Raw genomic sequence first — 21,466 nt, forward strand, 5'->3', positions numbered from 1 at the left:
AAGGACAAAAGGAATAAATGACAGCAGATATACGGAAAACCCAACCAGTAAATATAGGCATGGGGGTGTATAATTCTCCCCTGCAAAACACCAATCAGAGTATTGCTGGGGCCCCAGAAATAGCAGCTGTACCTTCGGGGCCATCTGAATCCCAGTGTCTTCTACTGCCTGGTGTCTGGAAGTCAGTGGGTCGATTAATAAATTAAACATTCAAATCAAGACAAAATCAATGAACTAGATGTCTATTCTCTCTGCCTCTTTCAAGATGTCAAAGAGAAGGCCTTGACCACCAGTGTGCATATCACGTGGCAGATCTTTGCACCTGGCCCAGGCTGTGGACTCACCCCTTCCTGCTCAACCTGGAAATCCCTTTACATTCTCTCGAGTTCCCATGGAAACCAGCAATACAGATGGAAATGCTCATGGTGGGCTACAGTAGGGGCAGAACACACCTGCCTTGGGGGAACGTGGCCTCCAACTGAAGATGCCATTGCTGGGGTCTGAAGATGTCAGTTATAAACAGAAATTTTCTTTAAAAAGTACCAGTTTAAATGTAAACTATAAAATACTTTACCTATAAAACGTGGCCAGAAATATGTTTAGTTATCCACAGTCAATTGTTTATAGTTTATGCATTTAAAACGTGACTCTCTTGATATCTTAGAAGGCTAACAGCATTTTACAGTAGCTAAAAACATATATACTTAAACATGTGCATCTGAAACTCACATTTGATTACAAAACACAAAGAATATTCTCTCCCTTGGTTTAACTTCTGTTGTAAAGATTACCTATTTTCAGAGTTCACTTAAGCAACAATGACCAGGGTGTGCAGTAATTGTTATTTTCAGCCCACACAGTTTATATTTATAGTCTTTTAAATTCCAAGAGCAAGCTGGCTACATGATTTCAAAAAAGGCTAAAACCAGGATGAATGCCCACATTTGAGGTAATTATTGCCATCAGGTCACAGTTTGTGTAAGATAACGTATCTAAAACCTTCTTTAAAAAAAAAAAAAAAAAGAAGTCTTCAGGTGTTCTGTCAAGAATTCCAGAATACCTATTCAAACCAACCAGGATCTCAAATTCTGATTAGCTGGGTTTGCTTCCAATGGAATTAAAGCTCTAGAAGGCTCTAGAACTTGTGTAAACTACCTAAGAATTGAGGCAAACATGCCTGGAGCCAGTCAATAAGGAAATTTTCAAAGGAAAAGAAACTGAAAACCCCATTCCAAACAACTGCAGAGATATTTTGTAACAAATGGTAATGGTTTCCCACAAAATTAAAAATCTAGTTCTAAAGCATTGCTAAATTCTTGCCACCTTTCAACCAAAGGAAACATGTTTCTATGTTACTGTTAATCTCCCACCTCAGCCTGAGGCTCTCCTTCCTTGTATCCTGAAAGTTGGCTAATTTTTCTTCAGTTTGCACAACTGTTGCTTCCCATTTCTTTGAGAAAGAAAACTATCTTGAAAGAAAACTTAATTTTGTTCCTCTTTCTAAACATCATCTTGATCTCGTCTCTCTCTTTTTTCCTTTTTTTTTTTTTAAATTTTTAAACACAAAGAAAAAACAGTTCCTGGACACCAGACTCACACATGATATTTACAAATTTGGTGTGAATCCTGCCTTTGGTTCTACCCAGAGCTGAAGAGTGGACCGATTACAGAGACCAGAGTCGTTATGATATTTATCAGTGCAGTAAAAAATAGTATTTTGAAGAAAATATATACTTTTAGTATTGCCTTTCTAGAATTAACTATAAGCAAGAAAAAAATATTTTTTTAAAAGAAGAAAAGAACACTTTTTTTTTTTTCTTCACTCTTGTAAGAGTCTGTTGTAGCAGCAGCACTACTAAAGCTAGTTGGTACACTGAAAAGGAATTGAAAATGAACTCTACTGTGATTAATCCAAAGAGACTCCCCTAAGATTTTCTCTAAAAGTCAAACTAATTCTGCCCTTGCTGCCTGGATCAGATTCAGGACGCCCTCTACATACAGACCTTCTGCTGAGCTCCACGCACAGGGCAGGGGTGGTGCGGGGCAACGCTCCTGTGAGGCCCTTCTTCGCACACACACCCAGGAGACAGCTGAGGCTGGCGTCTGTGAGCTGGGCAGACCCAGGTCACGGCCGGCCTTCCCTACTGGCTTGTGTGACCCTGGGCTGGTTACCAGTTCACCAAGCCGTCTGCCTCATCTGTAAAGGACTAGTACTGCTGATTTCATAGGGCTGTTATGAAGATGAAACGAAACGGGATAAACAGGAGCGACTTCCAGCACAATGTCTGGCATACAGTCAATGGGAGCATCATTAGATGGTTCACCAGAAACACGAGGCCACTCACTGATGATTATTTAACAAGGGAAACAAATTCAGTTAGTAAAGGTCTCAAGAACACAAAATTTCACTAGAAGCTCGGGGATTTGGGGCCACCCCCAAATCCTTGTATTTCCTTTCCTTAACACAGCCTACTTTCTCAGAGAGTCGACTGTCTCACCAATTTCCTCCTCTGTAAATGGAGGAGAGGGGTGTTGTGAATAGGGGTGAGCCTGAGGGTACCGGGAGGCTGTGCTCACCAAGGGCTTGGGATGAGCCTGGTGTATTGAAAGCATTCAACAAATGTTGGCTCCTACTCGAGGGACATGGCAAGTTCTAACAAAGAGACAGTCAATGTGAAATTCTAATGCAATGAGAGTGCAATTAGGGGCTCGCAGAGGCTCCTGGGACTCAAGCTGGGGCGTCAGGAAGCTCCCTTCTGGCAGAGGTACCCTGAGCAAGCATGCCCTGCAGAAGGGTCACTTCTCTGCAGATTCTCACTGAGTCTCAAATGAAGAACTGGCTCAGAGCTGGCTCTCTTGGACTCCTGGGAGCTGCCAGAAGGATGGGAAAAACCTCTCCTAGGTTGGGTCACTCCAGTGAGTGAGGGTGCCAAAAGCCTTCAAGGGGTTTCTACAGACTTTAAATATCAGTTCGCCATCTCCAACTCTCCACTGAGTCCTGTCTGTGGAACTCGGAAGTGAGAGTCCTAAGGCATCAAAGCGGAAAAGTACTGACCCCCTGAGCCCGGTCCTTGCGTGCACCTGACCCAGACAGAGCCGCACCTCCTGGCCGGTCTGCTCCGGCGGATACCCGAGGTAACTCGAGGTGAGTTCCGCCCACAGATCCATGCAGTACCTCCAGTTTCCTGACAGCAGCAGCATTTGGGGGTTACAAACCTCCATTCCACTTACAAGATGAGCACAGTTTTAAAATAAAGGCAAAAACAAAAAACCCCACACAGGTCAGGCAAGAGAAGGACATAAACGGGATTGCATCACTGACAGTTATTATTGCCGGCAGAGGAAGGAGAGAGGAATGCCATTCTGTCCACATCTGGGGGTGTCTTTGAGGAGAGGGTCTTTGGCTAAAGAAAGGAACACTTTCACCTTCCTTTCCAATTTGGTTAGGACAGCTCTAGCTTGCTCAATTCTGAGGCTTCCCCATTTGAAATCTCTAAGACACACCAGAAAGAAAACACAGAGAAGGGGCAAGAAGCAAGTAGGGTCCCCGGGGCTGGAATATTTCATGGCAGAATCACTTGGGCTGGTGTTGAGCAGCGCCGGGCAAGGTCTGCGACCCGCAGAAGGAGCCCTGGCCTCTCTGCTGCTGGAGGGCACCTCATTTTTCTCTTCTGCTCTGTCCCCGCAGCTACTTAACAGGCCATGGAGAGCCCCACATCCCACCCCGCCCCCTGCACCAGAGAACCCAGGATGAAAGCTGGGGCTGGCCCGTCAACCCACCACGTTTCATCAACCACAGCCCATCAGCAATAGTTCCTTAAGCCTCCTCATCTCCTTCCTCCAGTTTCCAAGAAAGTCTGCTCCACTCACTCACACACACTCACACAACCCAAATCCTCCACCACAAGCTTGTTCAAAAATGAGTGTCTGCAATTCCAGAGATCCGGTCGAGGGAAATCCACCTGTTAGCAGCTGGGCTGATCTTTCCTTGCCTTCCTTACATCCCACAATCTGGTGTCTGGGCGGGTTGAGTCTTCAGGCTCCTGCAGCCCGCCAGCCACTCACCACCAGTAAGGCCAGAATGTAAAGACAGTCCAGGAGACAACCAACCCTTCCTTTCCCTCTGAATTCGACCAACCACATGCTCCACGTCACAGTATTAATTGGCACCAAGCCTCAGACTCTCCCACCCATCGGCCTGCTCACCCTTCCCTTGGAAACAGCCAAAACATCGTGAAAGGAGGCACTACGCACAGAGATGGCGGCGCAAACACCCGAGGCACCCGCAAGACCGCACGAGCAGAAGCAAATCCAACCTGCGGTTCCCAGCGCTCCGGTTCCCAGGCTCCCCTTGACCTGTCTTTTTTAGCCTGCTCCTCTGAGCCATAACCACGTTGCTTCAGTAAAGGAGGATGGAGCCAATTCCAGAGCAGATGATGTTCTAGGTTATTTGTGGTCTACATGAAGACTAGGTTGGCATCTCTCCACTTGGGAGCTGCGTCCTGGGATGGGCAGCCTTTATTCAGCCTACCTGCCAGGGCGACTCGGGGTTGGAGGGTGGGGTGGGAGTTCAAGCAGCTGCTAAGGAACCCACAGAGGGGCTCATCTCTCCCACTAGGGCCTTCTCCGAGGGCTTCAGACCCGCAGTTTTGTGCTTGGGTTGGAAGAAAAAGGCAGGTGGGGACATGGGGAGGATACTAATGTTCACTGAGTGGTGGGGGGCTGGGCATGGCCTGGCATCTCCCTTCATTACTCTCAGTGAAGCCCGTCATTCCAGGCCTTCCTTCACCCACCTGGGGCCTGGTAGTTTCTGGGTTTGGTGGGCAGCATGTGGGCACCTCAAGCTGATTTAGAAAGCCCATGGCACCCAGCATGGTGGCCTGAAGGGCACAGTCAGAGCCCAGTGGGCATCGCTGTAAGGCCCCACTGTGCCCCTCCACTGGCCGAGTTCAGGGGGGCAGCAGCCCGCACTGTCCAAGGATCTGCTGGACACGGTCAGTGCTCCTCTGGCCTCCTACTATCCCTCTTTTATTATTATTACTTTTTTGGCTCCACAGTTTGTCCCTAGAATTGTGTGCTGAGATGTACTGGGTGAGGGCAGGGACTGAAGAAGTGGGCAGTGTGGTTTGTGAGGGGCAGGGAGGCTGACATCTCCCAGGGGAAGGTACCACCTGCCTAAGCACCTTCCATCAGCTCATTACCTTCAGTGGCTTCTAGGAGGCAACATTATCTACACACTGAAGGGTATAAGCCACACTTCTGGTGGGCTGATGGGAAATGGGAGGACTTTTAGGGAAGGGGCTGGGTCAGCTCTGGGCAGAGGGCTTCTTTTTTTTTTTCCTTGACAGGTCAGTATAAGATGTGAGGCAGGCCCAGGGTCTATTCAGCAGATTTCAGAAGAACAGGGAAGGTCAGAGAGGACCATGCTGAGGGTTCAGCCTCCAAGATGACTCCTCAGATCTCTTCCCAGGCCACTGAGAGTCTAGAAAAATCTAGTCTTGATGGTGACCACGAACCATGCTGTCCAAAGCCCAAGTTGGCTTACAGAGAGATAAAGGCTTTGATTCTTCTTCAGGCTTTTGTTCTCTGGTGGATCATTCTTGACAGCTTTTTCCTGATTCCTGAATCCTTCCTTCTTTTCTTTTCTTTTTGGTCTGACAAAACTGGACATCTGGATGTCCCTCCTGTCTACTCAGATACTCACAGATATAATAAAATAAATTTAAATATTAAAGAGAAAACACAAAGATACTTGGAATAAATGTGCACTTTAAAACCCCAACTAAAATATCAAAATGATGATTAGGATAATAATTACAAAGGTTAATAACCAAAATAATTAGTACAATAATATTATCTTTATGAGCAGCATGAAACTTTCATTTCCTGATCAGGAAGGAAAGGAAAGAAAATGTCAGGTGAAAGAGTAACTTCCAACTTAAGTAGACAAAATAATTTTCATTAAAGTGGAAGGCTACGTTGTCTTTTCCTGTTAAAAGATCAGATCTAGAAAGCGCTGGAAGTGAACAGTACCAGGGGTCCAGTACGCTACCCAATAAGGCAAAAACGCTGGCTCGTTTGCAGCCATGACTTGTGCGACTGGGCACGGGGAGGGTCGGACGGGGCACTGCTGCCCTCTGGATTTCGCGAGTCCAGAACAGAGACCCGTCTGCAGGCTGGCGTGGCTCCGTCAGTGCTCGGGCGCACGTGTCCTCTGGCACATTCCCCGCCCCCATCCCCATGGACCACTTTCTGGTTGTCTCAGAATGGCGGCACTTCCCCACATCCAGATAAAAGATGCACTGACTGTGGCGCCATGAAGACACCATCGTGTCCTGCCGCAGGCGGCTCCTCGGCAGACACGGGGTCCTTCCTTCCTTCCAGGCTGAGGCCGGGACTAAGCTGGTTCCAACCTGGGGACCGATTTCTTTGTAGGATAAGTAGAATTGATGCATGGAGAGGGGATATTTTCCAGAGTTATTTCACATTTCACAGCTAAGAGCTAACGTAAGGGCTGGGCTTCGTTACTGAATTAGGTCGGATATTAAGATTAAAAACACCTTTCACAGTAGATTGTTAAGGGAGACCGCAGGATGGGGAAGGAAAGTGAGGGAGGGTGGGTGCAGAAAGCTGTTCGAACCCGGGAGCGATCTCTCTGCACCTTGGAAACTTGGCTTTGGGGTCAGGGGCTCCGCATCAAGCATCAAACAATAAGGACCACAGTTAAAATTCCCGTCTGGGACCAGACAGCACCTCCCAATGTTTTCATGTGTAACAGTAATTTGCTATGGATAGAGAGACCGCTCCACCCCCACCCCCACCAGTGTTAAAAGCCTGAGGAAATTTCCAGGACGTTATCAATGATGCACAGAGGGCAAACGGCAAACTTCCTTGGAAACTTGACTGTCTTTGGGTGTGTTTTCCCAAGGGCGGTCCAAGATCACCGGTTTACCCTTGTGAATGTCCCTCCAGCCTTCTGCCCACCCGAACCCTCAAAGACCAGAAACGAAGGCATGCCTGGGGTAAGCCTGGGTAACGCGAGGAAAGATTTAGCAGCAAATGACGGTTGGCGGTTGTCTGCAGAGAAAGGGATCAGGCGAAATGGTTGAGAGCAAAACACAGCCTGGTGGGGTGGGAGGGTGGAAGCAGAGGCCAGATGGGCAGGGCTGGCGGAATGGAGTGTGGGGCGGGTCAGAACACGGGGCGGGCCACCAGGTCCGCCTGCAAACAGCGGGCGACCAGCCGGAAGCCAGTGCCGGGCCTGGAGGCCGTAGGCCGCTCCTCTCCTTTGCTCCTTGCGTCAGAAGCAAGGCCAGCATTCTTGAAACTGAGATGGGATCTGTGGTCTACAGATGGCAGAGCTAGCCCGCTGGGGGCAGAACTAGGTGAGGGTGCAGGGTGGGGAGTCAGTCTCTCTTGCTTTGTTCACCAGGAAAAAGCCACGCCAAGCCATCTCCAGCGTCAGCCTCACCCACCACCATCCACCTCCCACAGCCCTCTCCTGACCCACCGGCTCTCCTAGCCCCTGCCAGTTCCCTGACACTCCTCTGCTAGCAAACAGCCCGGGGAAAGACAATAGGTTATTAAAAAAAATTTAAAAAAAAAAAAAAAAAAGGAAAAGACCAGAGTAAAATGTTGCAACAGCACAGAAGAAAGGCTGAGAGGCTGAGATGTGCCTCAGCCGGCTTCTTGGAGTACCATGGAAATAAACCCTCAACCGCGTCCCCGGTCGCTAAGGCACTAGGAGGAAAGGATGTAAAAACCAAGTCTGCGAGAGCCGGAGGCGGTGCCGGGGGTGGGAGGGCGCACCGGGATCACCGCGCGGGGGACGTGCCTGCGTGAGATCGCCTTTCTTGTGCAATTACAGTGAGGATAGTCTGTTGGTATCGATGGGGTGAACACAAAGCAGCACACAGCTGCACACTGCTACATTTACCAGGGTGCTGGCCACGCCGCAAGCCCTCCGCTTTGAGACGCGGGATGCACTCAAAGAGATGTCTTCAGAAAAGACCAAAAAAAAAAAAAAAAAAAAAAAGCGAGAGTTTGCAACACACATCATTAATGACATTTGAGGAATATCATTGCTTAGGGATTTATCCAGAGTGCTCAGAAAGAGAAAACACACCCTCTCCCGGGGTCCTCCTTCAGCCCAGCTGCCCGCCTGCCCTCTCCATTGGTCCAGGCAAGTGGGCCAGAACCAGGCTCCGCCAACCCTGACCCAACCCCCAGACACCAGCCTTCTCAGGCCACGGCCTGTCCTTTCCAGACGGCTCCCAACCCATTACAGAGTTCTGGAAAAATCCCTAATCCTTACGTTCAATCATTAAAAATCTATTCGATTTCCATATCAGGTGTCCCTGACAGCAAATTCTTAAACGTCACTTGCTGCCATATGAAAATAATCTTTGAAAAGTTCATAAAGTTCTTCAAAAACGGAGGCCCCCCTCCCCCTACTTCTGGAATCTTCCGTGGCTCTTCTTCTTCTTTCCAGTTTGGTGCAGAATGGGTTCGTGAGTTGTGGTTTTTGTTTTGTTACTGACGTTTTATTTTTATTTTTTTTCCTTTTTCTTTTTTAAAATAAAAAGCATAGATTTTCCCCCCTCCTTAAATCCCTTCCTTTTCAAAATGTTCTCTCCTCCGCTCTCAGTCCTCCTACTTCCTAGTTCAAGTTTCATCTGTGTCCCGTCCCAGCCCCCCACCCCTGCCCGTTTGCATTGTTTCTGTGCGGCATCTTCAGTACAGAAGCCCCAGCTCCCCTCTCCGTCCCTCCTCCTCTCCCTCTGGCCAGCCTCCCTCCCGTCCCCTCCCCTTCCAGTGTTTATATGTAAGGGTACTGGTTGACCTTGGCCGGGCTCAGTGGGTATCCAGTGTAGACTGTGGAGGCCGGAGAGGCGCTGATGTAGGTCTGGTGGGCAAACTGGGCTGGATACTGACTCGGGTGGATGGTGGGCGAGGGCAGGACCCGGGGGCCCATGCTCACGGGGACCTGGTGGACGATGCTGGCCGGATAGGCAGTGTGCTGCACGGTGTGACGCGCCGAGCCTTGGGAGGCCACCAGGTGGGCCACGGTGCCTGTGGAGCCCAGGGCTGCGGGCGCCGTGTAGGTGTAGAGGTGGGGCTGGGCGGGGAGGTGGGCGGCGGCAGCGGCGGCGGCCAGGTGGGGGTGCACAGTGCCGTGGCTGGGACTGTTGTGCGGGAAGGAGTATGGAGCCTGGGCCATCGTGGGAGTGATGTAGGCCTGCTGCCGTCGGTGGCTCCCGGTGCGGTCTGCGGCAATGTGCTGTTGAGCCTGGAGAAGGACCAGGAGGACCGCGTTTAGGGGGGTGGGGGGACTGGACACACGCAAGCGCTGAAGAGCATGGGGGGAAGCGGGCAGAGAGGGAGGAAGAGGAGGGGGAAGTGAGGACTGGGGAGAAAGCAGAAGTGAGGGCTGGGGAGAAGGCGGAAGTGAGGGATGGGGAGGAGAGTCAGGAGGAGGGTGGGGAGGAGAGTCAGGAGGAGGGTGGGCAGGAGAGTCAGGAGGAGGGTGGGGAGGAGAGTCAGGAGGAGGGTGGGGAGGGCGGCGCAGCAGGGATCACAGAAGACGCCTCGTTCACGTGCTGGGAAAAATATCAATCAACCTGTCCGAGAAGCAAGGCGGTGCCCCGCTGTTTCCTGGGCCGGGTGACACACCAACAGAGCCAGCTGCAGAGGCAACAGGAGACAGCATGTCTCCCGAGGACATCCTGCAGCTGTGAAGTGTCACACGGGATCGTCTCTGAGTGCGGACCACTTTCCTGCCTCACCATGAAGTCCTGCTCCCCAAACAGGCTCTCAGAAACATCGCCGTCTTCTGAAGTCACATACAAATGAAGCCACCCTCTCAGCTGGAGACTCTAAGTCACAACACACACGTGGTCTTATCTTCCCTCCCAGCTACTAAGGAAGCAGGGCTGGAGTCCACTTTGCAATTCAGACCTGAGTGATCCTAGACACACAGGCCGAGTGCTGGCCGTGGAGACACCGCCTGGTTGATACTCCCCTGAGCATCAACCACTGTCTCCTAAGTCTGCCAGCTCTTTTTCCTGGGTTTGGGGTCCCTGTGTGAGGCCTCCTCCGCTGTAATGACTCAGGAGGCTTGGCCTGGTTGGACTCTAGGTCTGTCTCTGGGGTTCTGGCCTGAAGTGGGCTTGGACCCAGTGTTTTACCCTTTGCTGGGCTGAAACGGCAACATGTGGGCCAGACTATTTTTAAGCAGGCACGGCATCACTAAGTGCTTTGGAACATCAGACAAGTCATTTCGTATTGGACTGGCTCTCCATGTATTGAGGATCCACCTTCTCCAAGGTGACCCGCAGCAGAGGGAGATGACCAGAGCTCACCGGGGCACTTCCTGCTACCCCAGGGCACCCGGCGAGCTGGTGGGAGGAGGGGTGGGGGGCGGGAGGGGGTGGCATGTGTGCTTACCTGGCTGAGATTGAGAGGCTGTTGCTGCTGGAAGTGTGGTCCTGGCCGCTGTTGCCGGTAGGCAATCGCTCCAGACGAGCTCCCTGAAGAGTGACCGCTGGTGGAGGTCACGTTGCTGGAGGACTTGGACTTGAAGGAGGACGAGTGGTGACTGGTGTTGACTGTGTCAGGAGGAGGAAAAGGGCACAGGTCAGTCACAGGTCCTTGGCTGCCCAGAAGACCCTGCCCTAGGGGGACAACAGTAGTCTTCCGAGGACACAGTCCTGAGACTGGACGATCCCCCATCAGCCACATCGACCCCAGACTCAGTGATGATGTTGACTCTGGACTGACACCTGGGCTGCAGCTTGTTCCACTGGTTGTGAGCAAACCCTGATGGACTTTAGAATTACTATCTGGTGACACTGAAAAGCCTTAAGGGTCGTCTAAGAGGCGAAAGGAGCGCTCTCTGAGGTTCCTTGTGTTCCAGCCAGGGGTGCAGTGGGGGGCCACCTGCCAAGATGCAAAGACGCAGTGACAGATGTAGCAGGGTACAGAAAACTGAGTCTCAAAAAAGGGACTGTGGTCTCTCAGACAGCAAGGAAACCAAGCTAGTCAATCTTAAAGGAAATCAACCCTGAATACTCATTGGAAGGACTGATGCTGAAGCTCCAATACTTTGGTCACCTTATGTGAAGAGCCGACTCACTGAAAAAGACTCTGATGCAGGAAGCACTGAGGGAAAAAGGAGAAGGGGGCAACAGAGGATGAGATGGTTGGATGGCATCACTGACTCAATGGGCATGAGCTTGAGCGAACTCCAGGAGATAGTGAAGGACAAGGAAGCCTGGAGTGCTGCAGTCCTTGGGGTCATGAAAAGTCGGACACAACTTAGCAACTGAACAACAATATATCCAGAGGTGGGGGGAACAACCAGAATAAAATGAAGAGGGGGAGGCGGTTTATATTAAAGAAACCATTTCAGTCATTATTGGTGCCAAGTGACCTGTGAAATTCCCAGCAGAGTGGGACTTGTGTCTCCAGGGGGCAAAGTCAGAGAACCACATGCACGGGCACAGGACATACGGAATGGAGAGTGACTGTTTGCCTGCCTCTCAATGTCTCTCCTGACATCAGGTATTCCTGTCCTGAAGCTTTGTCTAGATGAAGAGGAAGTGATCTACAGTGAATGCCAAGAGGCCTTCGGCACAGGGAGTTCGGACACTTGCCAAAAAATGCAGTGTCCTCTGCAGACTCCCCGACTCTAAAACCATCCACGTTTGAAGAGCCTCCCAGAGTAGGGACTTTCAGAGAAGACCCCAGTAATAGGAGAAGCGGCAAGACGAACCCAGGACCTCAGAAGGCAGGGCTATTTCTCGTGCTGTCAGTTGTGAGAATTTGGAAGATTTATTGGGGATGAGCATCTTTGGGAAACACAAAAGCCTAACACGGTCTCAGTCAGGCACCCCGGGACTGTGAGTGTAAAAAGAGCACATCTGGTCATTGCCAGGTGGAGCTAGTGGTAAAGTATCCGCATGTGAATGCAGGAGATGCGAAGATGCGGGTTCAATTCTTGGGTCTGGAAGATCCCTTGGAGGAGGGCACGGCAACCCATTCTTGCCTGGAGAATCCCATGGATAGGGAAGCCTGGCTTGCTGCAATCCACAGGATCGCAAAGAACCAGATACAACTGAGTGACTGAGCATACTCTGCACTCTGGCTGTTCTAGGGGGTAGGGATGCTAACAATTAATGAAGCACACTTGACATAACTGGGTTGGATCAATTCTATTACAAATCCCAGGGTGATGAGATCAAAGTCATGATGAGGAGATGCCTGAGGCTGGGGCCGGCAAGAGAGAATACTGATTAACTGTTGATGGAGACAAAGCTGGAAAGTGAACGCAAATCGGGAACCTGGGAGCAGGAGACTGGGGAGCACTGAGGGTGACAGGAGCCTCCTACCTGGAGGCAACAGCCACTCCCCCCATCCCCCTGCCCCAGTAGGAGGAGAGCTACCTTGCTGGGAAGGGGCAGGTCCACCTAGCAGAGTCCCCAGATTCAACTGTGTATTGGTGCCCAGTGGCCACCCATCCTACCCACTGAAGAGTGAGATGCCCAGGAATTTGTATTCTTCACAAGCTTCCAGGAGAGCAGGAGCCAGCCTGGCCCTGGTGGACACAGCTGACCTGCATCATGGAATCAGGGTCTGTGCTCAGACCAAACTTGGTTAGACTCTCAAAGGCCCCCCAAAACCTGGGGGTGGGGGTGGAGGGAGGTGTTCAGGGGACCCACTGTAGGGTGAAGGATGGAAAGCTGCAGATGTTGGCTATCAGGACAACTTCAGTCTCCATCACTCAGCCATGAGGCTACTGTGCTGGTGTTCAGCTCCACCCTGACCTGCGGATCACCAGCTGTGCAGGCTGCCTGGGCCCAGCTGGGGCCGGCACCTCTCTGCTCCTGTGTCAACGCTCTGGGCACTTTGTGGTAATTATATCTGAGGGAGAAACTCTTAAGTGCAAGGGACCCACAGCTTGAGCCTGTAAGTGAAGAGGTTAGAGAGCTTCAGATGAAATGGATGTGACAGGGCCAGGCCACCATCATCACAGGGACAGGGGTGGGTGGGGGGCTGCGTCAGAGCTTGTTAAGTTGCCAGAGCAGGGGACCCCAGAATCAGGGAAGAGGGTCTTGAAAGGAACCAAGAGACTAAACTAGGAATTTCCTCCTGTGGAGAGAAATGAAGTGACCTCGGAGAGGAGAAGGCAAGTGCTGAAGGTCAAGTTCTTGGGGCATATTTTGGAGCTGGAAGGAGGTATAGAGCTCTCGACCTAAGCCATGTTGTTCAGTCCCTAAGTCGTGTCCGACTCTTTGTGACCCCATGGACTGCAGCACGCCAGGCTCCCCTGTCCTTCACCATTTCCTGGAGTTTGCTCAAACTCGTGTCCATTGAGTCAGAGATGCCATCCAACCATCTCATTCTCTGTTGTCCCCTTCTCTTGCCCTCCATCTCTCCTAGCTGCTCTCAAAGATCTGCTGCTTGGGAACAGGCCTGGGTTCACGGGTAGCCCCTGTGAACAGAGTGCTTCAGATCCCGGGTGAACCCTGGAGGGCCAGCCGCATGGCTGTGGTGGAGTTAACCTCTCTGTGCATCTATTTTCCTATGTGGAAAACTGGGAAAGTAATGGAAACTACGTTAGGGTCGTTGTGAGGATTACCTGAGTTAAAGGACGCAGAATGCTTAGTATCTGGCATGTGTTAGGCTCTTAATGGTGTTAGCTATGGTTGCTGTCTTTATTATTGATCCCTGTTCCTTGGCTAAGGCTGATGCTCAAGGAACAGATGTCTGCCTCAACTTGGGACCATCAAGTCCTGTCTCCTGGGACAGGGAAACTGGGAGCCTAGGGGTCACTGGGTCAGGGTGATGCAGTGCCCAGAAAGCAGGCATTGGGCCTCCAGTGGCTCAGATCAAGGAGTTCTGTCCCATCCAGGACTTAGTGGTTGACCTTGCCCTCAGTCCTGCATTGGTCCTTATGAAAGGGCAGAGTTCGTTCTCTTGCTTTCCAGAAGAACCTTAACTACCCCAAGAGACCTGAGGAGGCTATGTGAGACATTCTCAGGGATCCTTTCTGAACTGGGACTCACAGAGAGAGAAAAAGGACCAAAACAAGAATGAAAGAAAATGGACTATTGGCTGCACGGCCTCTGTCTTGATCTGAGAGGGCTCAGGGAACCCCGGGATCCCCGCAAAGGTTGCAGTTCACACTTTGGCCATAAAGGGGCCGAATGGGCCCCAGGAGGCCGAGGAAGGCTGCTCTCCTGATTCTTCTGAGCTGAGCTAGGAGGGTTGTGGCGCTAATGGTGGGTGTCAGTGTTGAGAGACACCACAGGCTGGTGGGCCAACAGGGACCAGAATGACGCTCCTTCCTGCCTCCTGCTGTCACTAGGAAGGCAGGTCCTCACAGGGGAACATACATCTCTCTTTATATCAGGAAATCACTCCACGGGCTTCCCCAGAGATAGCAGCATGAGGTGCTTTAGAACCAGCAGCCTTTCTGAGAATTCTGAGAATAACTTCCTTTTTTTTTTTTGGTCCGAAGTATCCCTGAGAGATTCTCATCCCTTCAGCTCTAACAGTCTTTGTGGAAATGTAGTGGGGTGTGTCCTCAAAACTGCCATGGGCGGCCCACAGCATGACAGCTGATGGTGGAAACGGGCAACAGAATGTGAAAGGGGTCGACCAGTGGGCTCCTCAAAGCCGCCTCCATCCACCTCGCTGTTGTTCTGGGTCCTGACAGAAAACCGCTGTGTTAGGTGGGGCAAAGCTGGCCTTCGGTTTCCTCACCTGTCTCAACTAGGGGTTGGACCACCTCATCTTAAAGTTTCAGAACTCCCAATTTTGCCAGCACCAAGACCGACAAAACTCTGAGCTGGAAGATGCCTAACCTGTGATGATGTCACCACTCTCTCATGCATCCTCCGCTGTGTTTAAAAGGCCAAGGGAATTTCAGCATCAGTTACTCACCACCCCGCCTCCACCCCCATCCCCTGCCTTTATGAATTCCCAGAGGACCTGGGTAAGGTCTTTTCTGAGCCAGCTCTTACAGACCACTGTCCTGAATTGTAAAGGGGCCATTACTGCTACGGAGTTTCTCTGAGAGGTCCTGGAACACGGGTATCCTCAATTTACAACACTCATCATCTCATTCTGTAGATTGACAATCTCTGATCAGAAATCCCTGAGGTCAGACACTTTTGAAATCAAGACTTTCAGATTTTATAAGGGAATCTGATACATATTCAACATTTTAGGTTACCCCCAAAGGAGCCTTGGGTACTAACCACATAATAAAAAGAAGTAAATATTTCTGCTATAAAATATGGGGACATTTCACTAAGTGGCACAGATATGACTATGACACAAATAGGAACATGACAAAGGGACCTGCAAACAGCCTCTGGTTAGTTCAGGTCTGGTTTTACCAGTTGAGTTTGCTGTGAACTTAAAATCTGGTTTTCAGAGCTGTTTTGATTTTGGATTACAGATGAAAAAGAATATGTCATTCTCTTCTTGCTGGTCTTAAGGTTTTCAACAACATAGTCTTGACACCTTCACTGTTAATTAAGCAGGAGAGCCCCTCACACCAAGATGTGTGCATTTAAGGCTGTAATCTTTATAAATGAGCTATATGCAGGTGACCTGAGGACTTAAGGGTGTGAGGTAAGGAGAGGCTTGAGGAGTCAATGCTCAGATTCTTAACTTTCAGATGTGTCTTTTCCTAAATGGGTGCACTGGCCCTAGGACCCACTGGTTCCCTTACCCGCCTTCTCTCTTGCATTCACCCCTCTTACAAAAGAAAGTCTCCCTTCTTACTTTCCTGAATGTTTGCACTGCCACCAGGTGTGAGAAACCTAAGGGGTGCCCAGATGGAATAATTCCAGAACATTTGGTTCCTGAGAACGGTCCCTTGAGAGCAAAGAAAGCCACCCTCAGTAGGAAACACTGAGGGCTGACCAGGCTTATTCCCACTCAGGTGACAAACTCTTTGCAAACTCCCCACCCACCCATCCATCCATCCATGAGATACAGTTTAGAAATGAGGCAGCCATCATCACAGGGAGGACTTTTTGTGACAGATATGAGGTCATCTCTGGCCACCTGGGCTGACAACAAGGAATCTTCTCAAACAGGATCCTTGGTGAAGATCTACTAACCACCCACGCCCCAGACCCAGGGGTTATTAAGTGCTCCTGTAACAAGATTTCGAGCCGCAGGAAGCAGAAAACCAGCCTCCAGAGAGATGCTCCTGGCAGCTCCGCCCCCGAATTACCTGGCCCCAGGCTGTCACACTCCACCAGCACCTCGCTGGCCTGGGTTTTCAGGGGGGGCACGATGATGGTCCGGGGGTTCCCCGTGCAGTGCGGCTCCAGGCTCCCCTTGGTGTCAAAGGTGGTGGTGGTGTGCCCGGCGCGGTGCTGCACGGAGTAGGGGCTGGTGTTGCTGGAGGAGTCGGAGTAGGGAGAGTCGTGGACCGTGACACAGCTGATGACGTTTTTTCTCTGCTTGGAGACAGTGCTGGAAACGCAAAGGGAGAAACCAGGACCGTGAGAGGCTGTGCGGTGAGACGCCTGACTGGCTGGGCAGAGCCGCACTTGCTGCGGGCAGGGGCAGAGAGGCAGAGCAGGAGAGAGGGTAGGAATGTGACTTCTGTTCTCGAGAACCCTGATGGGGAAACCCAGGCGTCACCAGTCTCACCGGCGGGGGTGGGGGTGGGGATGACGTGAGGACAAGAGAAGGGGCTGGAGTGGGGCCCACAGAAGCTTCTGGAAATGGAGTGAGAGAACCTTCTGGGCAGGCCTGGGCTCTCCCCCATGCAGCAGGGCTCAGCAGACCTGCGGGGGAAGCACTGGTAGCCCAGAGCTCTGGGGCAGCTGTCCACTCAAAAACAGGCACGACCTAGAAACTGAGTTATCCTTTGTGTGGTGGGAATTCCTAGTCCTTTGGACCGCTTGGAGATCAAACCAGTCAATCCTAAAGGAAATCAACCCTGAATATTTACTGGAAGGACTGATGCTGAAGCTGAAGCTCCAATCCTTTGGCCCCCTGATGTGAAGAGCCGACTCACTGGAAAAGACCCTGATGCTGGGAAAGATTAGGGGCAAGAGGAGAAGGGGATGGTAGAGATGAGATGGTTGGCTGGCATCACTGACTCAATGGACATGAGTTTGAGCAAACTCTGGGAGATAGTGCAGGACAGGGAAGCCTGGCGTGCTGCAGCCCATGGGGTTGCAAAGAGTCAGACACAAATGAGCGGCTATACAACAACGACCTAGGACTTGGGAGGCCGAGAGACAGCATCTCAAGTGATCCTGAGATAACTGTTCCGAGGAGGTAGGGGGAGGAATCAGGTTATACAGAAGTTTGTAGCAAGGGTCAAGTAGTCTGAACATCAAAAGATTATTGTTAATTAAGGAAAAATAGCTAGGTTGTGACATCCCTGTTTACTATGGAAGGAAATACTCCATTTGACATTACATTTGGAGGCCCGAAATCGCTGATGGCTGTGACACTCTTGTTTACTGATAAGGCAGGAGATATTCCAATTTACACAGCGCCCTCTGAGCCACCAAGGAGGGACAGAAAAGCACACAGAGCACCCAGCCAGACCCCGGCAGCCCGAGGCTGTGGTGTGGAAGAAAAACACCCCTGGGAAGGAAGAGCATGAGCTTTATTAGGCGTGGGGCCTGGGAGACCCCACCGATTTAGGCAAGAGAGGATAAGACATCCAAGAGGGGCTGGGATGCAGTGAGAGGGATGGGAAAGTGAGGTGCTGACCCCGCTAATCCCACACACAGCTGAGGAATTGGAGCTGGACCCCACAGCCTCAGCCACCTCTCCGCTCTGAGAACAGGAAGGGCGATGGCTTTGCCATGCAGGCCACCCAAGACCCCCAGGTCCCCATCTCAGGGAAGTCCTGACCCTCCTACAGCTTCTCCACTGCCGGGCTGAGGGTGGGGTGGTGGTAAAAGATGCCTGTGAGAGTGCTGCTCTGAACCCCTGGTCTTCGTTCTAGAACCGAGACTTCATACACTGCTGGGGAGGAACACACTTTGCCTGGCTCTGGGCCAGCACATTTCTTTTTTCCTGAGATATTTATGTTTGTCACTTTGGGAACCAATTCTGTCTGCCTCCCAGCTCAGTGAGAGGCTGGTGGGATGACAGATATGGAATTGCTTGCTTATTGTGAAAGGTGTAAAAATGGATCACATCTATTTTTGTATATTGATCATCTATTTTTAAGAAATATCGATTGCCTAAGTAAGATGGTCAGTGTCCAACCACTTGGCTAAGAAGCCGGTATTTATAGAGCGCCTAATGGAGCCACAATACTGCCACCTGCCAACCCAGGTGTCTTGCCCAAGGTCACACAGCCAGTGACAGCCAGATTCCAAGATTGATCTCTGCCCCACCCCTGAGGGCAGTGGAGAAATGAGAAACTGGAGCCCCAGGAGGCCTGATGCCTTGCTCCCCAAAGCCTGCATTGCTGACATCTGGGCTGGATAATTCCTCCTGGGGCTGTACCTTCTGTCCCGCCTGGATCAGGGTGGAAGGGCCCCTCTCTGCACTGTGGGTGAGGACACAGGCCCAGCAGACCGATGTCTAACTTCAGCAAGTGTTGGTGGCCGTGGGTGACTGTTCAACCTCCAAGCGATTCAATCTCCTTACCAGTAAGATGTAGATAATAATAGAACCTACATCACAGGCTTGTTTTGAGACTCAAATGAGAAAATACACAGAAAGTATTTTGAACGGTACACAACACAGAGTTTAAGTATTCTAAGAAAACTAGCTTCTATTATTAGTGTTACCTCATTTAACATGTGAAAACAGGTTTGCAGGCAAAAAATATCTCTAGGCAAAATGAGTACTATGAAGGTAACAGACTTTCTGGAAAAGTTTCCAGTCTAGGAATAAACCAGAAGACTGATAGGAAAGAAGTTAAAACTCATCAGTTAGAATCCTTGGCGATCTATGCTAGGTGCTACAGGGAATTTCTGTATAAAGAAATATAATATGTGTCTCCACCCTAGGAGATGATTAAAATCTCAGTGAAGGATTGTATAAAAACATGACATGTTACACGCTAAAAGTTTTAAAATAATCAGTTAAAGAGAAAGGATGTCATAAAGGCTTCCATGATGAACTGTCAAGTGAGCTGTGCAGACGATAATTAAGAACTCAGAAGAAGGCAAGGAATGAACTGATTGCATATACTTATAGTTCTTCATTCTAACTGATAAAATGGTTGTATCTTAATTAAGAAAAACTACATGCACGCGTGCTCAGTCATGTCCGACTCTCCGACCCCAATGGACTGTAACCCACCAGGCTCCTCTGTCCATGGGATTATCCTGTCAAGAATATTGGAGTGGGCTGCCATTTCCTCCTGCAGGGGATAAAGAACTACACTTTCTACTTATAACAGCTGAAATGCAAAAGGCCCACATGCTTGTTGCTCAAACACAGTTTGAGGTAAACAGTCACTGTATGACCCAGTGATTCTGGTCTAGGTAAGTACAAAACGGAGTTGAAAGCCAAAACAGACACTTGTATGCTAACGTTCACTGCTGTAGCAATCACCATAGCCAAAAGGTGGAAATAGCTTCAGTGCCCATGAGCTGATCACAGAATAGTATTCAGCCATAAAAACGAATAAAGTTCTGATACATGCTACAATATGGATGAATCTTGAAAATGTTACGCTAAGTGAAATAAGCCGGACACAAAAGGACAGATATTGTGTGATTCCACTTATACGAGATTCCTAGAATAGGCAAATTCATAGAGACAGAATGTAAATTAGAGGTTGGGTACCAGGGGCTGGGGGGTGGGGAGAGGAGTTTGAGGAGTTGCTGCTTAATGGTACAAAGTTTCTGCTTGAGGTGATGGAAAAGTTTTGGAAATAGTGGTGATGGCTGTACACAGTGAATGTATTTAGTGTCACTGAACTGTATACTTAAAAATGGTTAAAGTGGCAAACTTTATTATTTATATATAGAGAGATGGGAATACCAGACCAACTGACCTGCCTCTTGAGAAACCTGTATGCAGGTCAGGAAGCAACAGTTAGAACTGGACATGGAAAAACCGAATGGTTCCAAATAGGAAAAGGAGTATGTCAAGGCTGTATATTGTCACTCGGCTTATTTAACTTATGCAGAGTACATCATGAGAAACACTAGGCTGGATGAAGCACAAGCTGGAATCAAGATCGCTGGGAGAAATATCAATAACCGCAGATATGCAGATGACACCACCCTTATGGCAGAAAGTGAAGAGGAACTAAAGAGCCTCTTGATGAAGGTGAAAGACGACAGTGAAAAAGTTGGCTTGAGGCTCAACATTCAGAAAACTAAGATCATAGCATCTGGTTCCATCACTTCATGGCAAATAGATGGGGAAACAGCATCATACTTTATTTTTGGGGGCTCCAAAATCACTGCAGTTGGTGACTGCAACCATGATATGAAAAGACGCTTACTCCTTGGAAGGAAAGTTATGACCAACCTAGACAGCATATTAAAAAGCAGGGATATACTTTGTCAACAAAAGTCCGTCTAGTCAAGGCTATGGTTTTTCCAATAGTCACGTATGGATGTGACAGTTGGACTATAAAGAAAGCTAAGTGCCAAAGAATTGATGCTTTTGAACTGTGGTGTTGGAGAAGACTCTTGAGAGTCCCTTGGACTGCAAGGAGATCCAACCAGTCCATCCTAAAGGAGATCAGTCCTGGTGTTCATTGGAAGGACTGATATTGAAGCTGAAATGCCAATCCTTTGGGCACCTGGTGGGAAGAGCTGACTCATTTGAAAAGACCCTGATGCTGGGGAAGATTGAGGGCAGGACGAGAAGGGGACGACAGAGGACAAGATGGCTGGATGGCATCACTGACTCAATGGACATGAGTTTGGGTAAACTCTGGGAGTTGGTGATGGACAGGGAGGCCTGGCGTGCTGCAGTTCATGGGGTTGCAAAGAGTCGGCCATGACTGAGCGACTGAACTGAACCTGAGTGGCACAACTGAAAAAAAAAATGTAATAGGCCCCAAACCACTTAATTGTACACTTTAAATGGGTGGACTCTATGGTACGCAAATTCTATCTCAAGTTTTAATGTCCATGTGCTTATTCAGGGACAAGAAAGCAAATGGGACTTACAAGGTAGGTGGGGATGAACGACTCAGATGTGGCAGAAGAACTAGAAAGTGGGGCACCAGGGAAAGATCCCCAAGCCTCCAAAGTAGGGACATGAAATCTGAGAGCAACAAGAGTTCTGGAAAGCTGTGGGAATGGGAAGGAGCACTGGGGCTTTCCTGATGGCTCAGCAGTAAAGAATCCGCCTGCAATGCAGGAGAAACCGGAGACTCGGGTTCGATCTCTGGGTTGGAAAGATCCTCTGGAGGAGGCAATGACAACCCACTCCAGTATTCTTGCCTGGAAAATCCATGGACAGAAGAGCCTGATGGGCTACAGTCCAGGGGGTG

The 21,466-nt window shown here is 49.9% G+C and overlaps 1 protein-coding gene across 2 annotated transcripts in view; it reads right to left on the reverse strand.

The window, feature by feature from the left end:
- Positions 1 to 8,818: 8,818 nt before the first annotated feature.
- HIPK2 (homeodomain interacting protein kinase 2) overlaps positions 8,819 to 21,466 on the reverse strand; it is a 193,984-nt gene continuing 181,336 nt past the window's right edge. For both annotated transcript variants that reach the window (XM_052638357.1, XM_052638356.1), the window contains exons 13-15: positions 16,253 to 16,497; positions 10,447 to 10,607; positions 8,819 to 9,289 (exon numbers count right to left, since the gene is read on the reverse strand). In XM_052638357.1, coding sequence (XP_052494317.1) covers positions 8,819 to 9,289; positions 10,447 to 10,607; positions 16,253 to 16,497 — 877 coding nt within the window. The remainder of the gene's footprint in view (positions 9,290 to 10,446; positions 10,608 to 16,252; positions 16,498 to 21,466) is intronic.

The sequence above is a fragment of the Budorcas taxicolor genome, chromosome 4 (genome assembly GCF_023091745.1).
Source record: "Budorcas taxicolor isolate Tak-1 chromosome 4, Takin1.1, whole genome shotgun sequence".
Lineage (NCBI taxonomy): Eukaryota > Metazoa > Chordata > Mammalia > Artiodactyla > Bovidae > Budorcas > Budorcas taxicolor.